Raw genomic sequence first — 7,241 nt, 5'->3', positions numbered from 1 at the left:
AGTGACAATTCTTCAGTAGCTACACTTTGGTGTCAGCAACTACTTACCTTCATTGTATGTTTATTATTATGCAAATCAAAATTAAAAATAGTGTTAAGTTTTGTTATGATAGAAATAAAATTTCCAAGATGTCTTCAAAATAAAGCAAAACAAAAGAAGTATAAATAGTTAATTGAAGGTGTCATGAAGTCAGATATCCTAATAACCACAATTATTCACTGGTTTCTCACAGGATGATGCTGCACTTACCAAAGAACACTGGTTTGGTAGCAGTAGCTGCTCGACAAACACAAGGAAGAGGTTAGTGCTAAACATGCAAAAACACCTTTTACACTGTGTTTTGAAATAAATAATTTTCTTGCTTTTTCAGGCCGAGGCAGAAATGCTTGGCTCAGCCCACTAGGCTGTGCAATGTTCACAGTTGGAGTCCAAGTTGAGTTGAACTCCAAGCTTGGTCAAAGAATTCCTTTCCTACAACATTTGGCTGCTTTAGCCATCGTGGAAGCTGTTCGCACACTTCCTGGATATCAGGTATATCAGGCTTGAACACACCCTCAGCCCATCTCTTCTAACACTTACATTAATGGATTGCTGTATAGCGTGAAGTTCCGTTTGACTGTGATGCCTCTGCAAACCACAATGAGTTAAAAAAATATTTTTTTTACATGAATAACATAATACGTAGCATGGTAACAGCAATAGTCACACTTTGACTTTATTTAAAAAGTGACAATGTACACCATATGACTCTTAACTATTTAACTTGAGCAGACCACTAGCACATCAAGATGAGGATAGAAAGCTTAAGAACATTTAAGAGTCGAAATAAGTAATAATCAATAAAATACACAAAGGAAAACATAATCCAACAATATCATCACATACCTACAAATGATATTATACAATGTATGTTCAAGCTATGTCGTAAGGCAAAAAGCTGAATTGAGACAATTTTGATGGCAAAAAGTAACAGTGGGGCGCGATTTAATGAAGTTATCAAATTAATCAAAGATTTCATAATTAATTAATCATAGTTGATCACATTTTACCTAATGTTAATATTTGACACAATAAAGTTTCCTAATTCTAATAAATTTTGCTCAATGACGACATCAACAAATAAGCACAATTTCTACCTCAGTTCAATGGAAACTGTAATCTTACTTTACTTTCATGGCTTGTCTTTATCCAGCTGTACAATGCCAAATGTAGTTGCGTTCAAAATGTCATGGCTTGTAAGTGGACAGCTTAAAACTTAATATTGATCCTAAATCATGTAACAGTGTTGGGTGAAAAACTAGTGGTAAATAGTAAATTGCCTGTATTTGCATAATCCTTTATCTTGTCCAGAGGACCCCAAAGGGTCTACATTAGGGGTGTAGTGATACAATAATCGCACAATATGATACACAATATTCTGTTCATGATACGATATATATCACGATATTCGGCAATCGATACGCTTCGATACACTTTTATGATTTTCTGAAAGATTTTAGTGGGACAGAGTGATTTTGGTGACGTTTTGTGTTCCATAGACTTGGATATAATCAATTTTCAGTTGGATTTAATTAACTGAAAACTGATTAAAAGCATCAACTACACAATACCTGGCTCTTATTGGGGTAGGGAGGTAAAATAAAGTCTTTTGGACTATGGGAAAAAGGCTTTTCCACCTTGACTCCCGGAGTTAGTCGTGGCTGTAAGCCGCTTACCACTAGCTGCTGGGGGAGTGGCTCTGCCTCACCCCGTAGTGATCGACTCCTTGCAGCTGCGCAGGGCCGCCATTTCCCTGCTTGGTTCTCTGAGTAGTAGCTGCCTCTCAGACTGCCAGGATCTCATCGTACTCTCAGTCTCTGATACTCTTTGTCAGTTGCTAATAAGAATGACCGATCTGCCTTCATCGTCATGGCAATCCTCACTGTGCCCAGACTCCTGCTGAGGGTTTCCCCTCTTCGTCTTCCAGCTCCAAACAGAGCACCACTGCCTGCTGCGCGTTCATTTTTCCTTTATATACAGAACAGAAACCACTAAGCTAAAACAAATTACGAAGTGGATGCCACCGATCGCTCCAATATCCAAACTTTGGATTAATTTCGCGATCTCACCGCTTTTGCCGCTACTCCATTCCGCTTCTCTTTCACCATAACTTGAGCAACTTTAATTTGTTTCTTAGCAACAAAATACAGCCCATTGTTATTTGTTGAAGATTTGAGATTTCTAAAACCAAAGGAATATAATGTTGCGTTTCCTTTTTTACGTTTGGAAGCTCACTCCCTTTCACATAACCGGAAAAGCTATTTTTTGACATTTCTCTGACATTCGGAAAAATACGGTTTACTTAATTTAGCATACAGTAACTCTGGTTTTACTTGGCCTATTAACACAATTTAAAAATTGGTGTGTAGTTTATAATATGCACAAGTTGAAAATGAGATCGGGGGAGGCGGAGTATTGCTGCTACGCCGTCACAAATCAGACATGTAAAAAAGATGTATAAGCCTATGGAACCCCTATGGGTTAATGGATTGATACTCGCATATGAAAAATCAATACCTTTCAAGGGGGAAAAATATCGATACATATCGTAGAATCGATTTAATTATACAGCCATAGTCATTCACACACATTCACATGTGCTGACGATGGTAAGCTGTATTATAGCTCCAGCTGCCCTTTGGCAGACTGACAGAAGTAAGGCTTCCTGTCTATTGTTTTGCCAAAGACAACAGACAGATGTAGGCCATTGCCCCCAATCAAAGAGAGCAACTTCTGTCTTGACAAAATTTAAAAGCAGAAACTTTTGTCATCCAGGTTTTTGTGTCAATTCCAAACTGACACAAATAGTCAGGATTTATGATTAAATATAGCTGTGTTTCATCAGCATAACAATGGGAATTCATCCCATGCTCTGATAATTTTACTAACTGGAAGAATATGTACAGTAAAAAGAATTGGTCCAAGCACAGAACCCTATGGTACTCCACAACTAACCCTGGATTGTGAGGAGAATTTATCGTTCACATGAACAAACTGAAATCTCTCAGATAAAATCTGACCAACATACCTCAGATTACACTTTTTCTCCACTATTAATGGTGAAAAATATAATGTAATGTGACAAAGGTTGAAAGTTTTGTTTTGTTTGCAAATAGTGCTAATGTTTTTCTCAAAAAATGCAAAGAAAAATGTGACTTAACTCTGAAAAACCACATTGTAAGTTATTAAATCACAGAAATATAAAATTTTATTCCAATGTGACATGAAGTAAAAAAAGACACCACAAGCATAATTTCATTATTTACATTGCATCAAATTCTTATAGTTCTTTGTATTTTTTACTGCCATGAATTTTGAGTAAATACATACAATTACAAATCTTTTTTTGTGTACTGCAAAACATGAGCAATGGGAATTCCTAACAAAAGTACTCTTTTACTAACTTTAACCATGTTTTAATATTCATCAGGAAATAGACCTGAGGGTGAAGTGGCCCAATGATATCTACTACAGTAACCTGATAAAGCTTGGAGGAGTTCTGGTAACATCGACTTTTGTAGGATCAACTTTTCATCTGCTTATAGGTAACAACCCAGGGCGTTAGCAATATTGTCTATGGCTATTGTAACACGCCCTCTCTAGAGACATCATAACACACCACTTCCCTCCTCTCATTTTTCCCCCTTTTTCCTCTTTAACATTTGCCTCTAGGATGTGGCTTTAATGTGACAAACAGCAACCCCACAGTATGCATTAATGACCTGATCCAGCAGTACAACACACAGAACGACTGCAGCCTTGAGCCCCTCAGCTGCTCTCAGGTCATCGCTCTCACTATGAACTGCCTCGAAATGCTCATCACCAGTTTCCAGCAAAGAGGCCCAGACGCTGTTCTGCCTACTTACTATAAAAGATGGCTTCACAGGGGTGTGCTGAAAACTACTGCCTCTACAAAGCTATTCTGAGAATAAAGCTATTCTCAATATTCCTTACTGAGAAAAGTTAGATAGCCATCATACATGAGCAGCTTTGCAAAACTTCTTTCCAATAGCACTATTTTGCCTGGAACATCTCAAAGCAGAACTCCAGCTCCTCTCAATGTTTAAAATTTTATGGAGGGGGAGAGGGGAAAGAAAGATGTGTAAGTGTGGTTACACATCTATAAGTGTAGTAGTTCCAGAAACTCCTCTGATGCAGATATTATCAAGCAGAACAAGATATGACCTTTTCAAACACTCTAGACATATGTAAAAAAAAAAATCAGATAATCTTTCTGAAGAAAAAAGAATTATGCTGGTTTGTGCCAGAAGCAATACTGTCAAACAATAACATTTATTCAAATCCACTTCACTCTACACAGGATCATTAGCAGTAGCTCATTTGTTGACAACAAAAGAACAAATATGATGGAACTCAGTGTTCCCAGTTAATAAGATAAGTATTAAACCATGTCATACTTCTGAAATCTACTGGTTGCAGTAACGTGTGTCTTTTGCATTGACTCACCTTAAAACAGTTGATCAAGTGATGTTTCCTGTGTTCTTGTTGAAATCAATCAGTGTTGAAATGTTATTGATCCTGCATTTTTAAGTAAAACTGATTACTTTGAAAACATGAAATTCAGACATAGTTTGATTAGGATTTTGGAACCTGATAAGAACATGCTGGCTTTAAACTGTCTTTGCTTTGGCCACAGTGGGACTCAGGTCCGTCTATGGAGTGAGGAAGGACCAGAAGCGCAGGTGGTTGGTCTGGATGACAACGGCTTTCTGCAAGTGTGCAGTAAAGAGGAAGGAATGGTCTCTGTGGAGCCTGATGGAAACTCGTTTGACATGTTGAAGAACCTTGTGGTCATGAAGCAGCGCTAGGATAAGCTGCTTTTATTCCTAATAACTTTCTACTCTCTGAAGCAACACCATCGTTCAGTGTGAAAGAGAAGGTTTGGTCGAGTAATATTTGAAAGCCAACAGGGTTTTTTTTGACATCTGACAAAATCCATATATGCTCCAGTTATATTATGAATTTGCTAAACCTTATTACATTTGCTTCCTGTTTGGAAGGACTACTTTGTAAACTGTTTTTGTTTTTAGAGTGACCAAAAATAGTTGGACCATAACCCGAACTTTTTTATGGATAACTGTGGTGGCTTATTTTTTGTCTTTTTTAGTATTTCATCAGCTGAAACCTGCAGAAAGAAATTGGCTTCAACTGACACTGAGCATTGTTCAAAAAGTTGGTTTTTGAGCAACCTAAAAATGCTGGAAGTGTTTGAGAACCACAAACACTTCCAGGTTGGGGGGAGGGAGGGTAGGTCATCAAATTGGATGTCATTTTGTGAGAAGTAAAAATTCTGCCCTCAACAACATTGCACTTTTGGTGCAATGTAGCATCTTGTAAAAGATGCAATAAAAATAATCTCTGTCTCTGATCCAATCATATATCCCCTGAAATGAAACAGAGTGAATGGTTGCTAAAATACTATTATTTTACACAAATCTGTTGCTACTCCTTAAACTATGGTGACTTACATTTACAGGAACAAGCAGCTTCATACAGCACTCTCCACAATTACAGGCACCACTTTTGAAAGAAAGCACCACCAAGTTTTGAAAGAAAGGTTAAAATGAAATGTTACTTACGGTGCCTTGCTGATCCTTGTTCAGATCTCTATTATTACTCTTACTGTAGAAAAGAACTTCAACTAAGTTGTTCCTCTCTTACAGTCACTGCCTGCACAATGATGATCAGCACACATCTGTGCATGATGAGTTTCCATTTCCATTTTTTTTTTTTAGCAAAAGTGAGCACTTTCCTTCCTCGTCATGGGAACATGAAGTAATGGATTACTTATTAAAACATTTTAGATATTTGGATCAACATTCAAAAAGTAAAGAATACCTACAAAAATGTCACATTTATATATTTAAAGACTATGCCACTATTGTGGGGATTTTGTTAAAATGGTTATTTCTAAATGCTTATCCATTTGAACAAAATAAACGCAATTAAATTACATGTTTACCTGGGGTCCCAGTCATTTGTTGGCTGACAATACAAATATTGTCTGGGTCAATGTTGTGTTTCAAATTTTTTATTTTACTAGGTAAAGCCAACAAATGTAGCCAGTTTGTTATTTTGCAGTAAATTCTGGAAGAATAATCCTCCTTTTCTTAAATGGGTTGATTCTCGTTTGTTACTGTTGCACAGTAACAATAAATAATGCAGCATGTGCTGCGATGACCAAAAGCTAAATAAAGGTTTTTCAGATAATTGTGTGTCCTAAATTTTCTTTTCAGAGAATTTCTAGACCTGATCACAGCAGTTTTCACAGCTCTCAATAGAAAACAACATCAGATATTTAACCCCAGATGTTTTAGTCATTTGGGAAAATGGGAGATCCATTTTTGACCACCGACCTCTGATGGTGTACTAAACCCAGTCTTCCAATTTAAAGCAAATCCTTTTATCACTCACCCAGACAGATCTATGGATGTTGAGGCAGCAGTTTTGGACATAATTTACTGTCATCTCCTCTTTGCTTACATAAAAAGGAAGAGCTCAGTAGAAGAAAGGGGGATATTATTAGAGTAATAGCAAAACATGCTACTTGGGTTGTTTTTTTTTTTTTTACAGTTTTGGGTTTAGTTGCAGTCATAAATTGTCCTTTGCTTCTTACACTTAAAGACACTGAAGAATTGCACTGACATGGCAGAATCAACATGAAATCTTCATGTATATTATTTTTTCCTCCATATCCGGATATGTCTGTATTCTTCATAGTTTCTGGGACTTTAACAGTGTTTGACTATTGTAGAAAATAATCTCAATAAAACATTTATGCTACATATTTTTGAAGTCTATTCAAAAGCTTTTATTTTGAACACTGAACATCAAAAGGAACACAAACCTTTAAAGATTTGGGTAAATATTTATTACACAGCAGCCAGAGAATATCATAATCGATTCATTTCAATATTTTGACATACAACCATGAACATTGTATTATGTAAGTTGCCTGGTAAAACAACACTCATTCCAAAATAGGTGAAGATTCTTTTAACTTAATGAGCTGACTTTATTTTTTTTTTCTTTTTGGATCAACACACCCGGGTAACTTGTTTGCAAGGTGCAAAATGTGAGGTTTTAATTAATTTATGGTGTGTTTTTTTTTTTTTTTTTTTTTTTTTTTTTTTTAAATGAAAAAAAAAACCCCAAAAAGGGGGGCCCGAGCGTTTTTTTTT

The 7,241-nt window shown here is 36.4% G+C and overlaps 2 protein-coding genes across 2 annotated transcripts in view; one reads left to right on the top strand and one right to left on the bottom strand.

Moving 5' to 3' along the window:
- The window catches only part of LOC106940925 (biotin--protein ligase-like), a gene marked incomplete at its 5' end in the record, with an annotated part of 24,543 nt that extends 17,698 nt beyond the window's left edge, over positions 1-6,845 (top strand). Inside the window, 3 exons of the mRNA XM_015023813.1 lie at positions 3,470-3,584; positions 3,712-3,919; positions 4,691-6,845. Coding sequence (XP_014879299.1) covers positions 3,470-3,584; positions 3,712-3,919; positions 4,691-4,868 — 501 coding nt within the window. The remainder of the gene's footprint in view (positions 1-3,469; positions 3,585-3,711; positions 3,920-4,690) is intronic.
- The window catches only part of LOC106940926 (single-minded homolog 2-like), a 24,808-nt gene continuing 20,988 nt past the window's right edge, over positions 3,422-7,241 (bottom strand). The window contains exon 11 of the transcript XR_001423223.1: positions 3,422-3,432. The gene's annotated coding sequence lies outside the window, so the exon portion shown is untranslated. The remainder of the gene's footprint in view (positions 3,433-7,241) is intronic.

The sequence above is a fragment of the Poecilia latipinna genome, unplaced genomic scaffold (genome assembly GCF_001443285.1).
Source record: "Poecilia latipinna isolate Pla-1442-1.1 unplaced genomic scaffold, P_latipinna-1.0 Scaffold3420, whole genome shotgun sequence".
In the NCBI taxonomy this organism is placed as follows: domain Eukaryota; kingdom Metazoa; phylum Chordata; class Actinopteri; order Cyprinodontiformes; family Poeciliidae; genus Poecilia; species Poecilia latipinna.
Note: the sequence above shows the minus strand (reverse complement) of the source record. Positions and strands in the feature narration are given on the sequence as shown.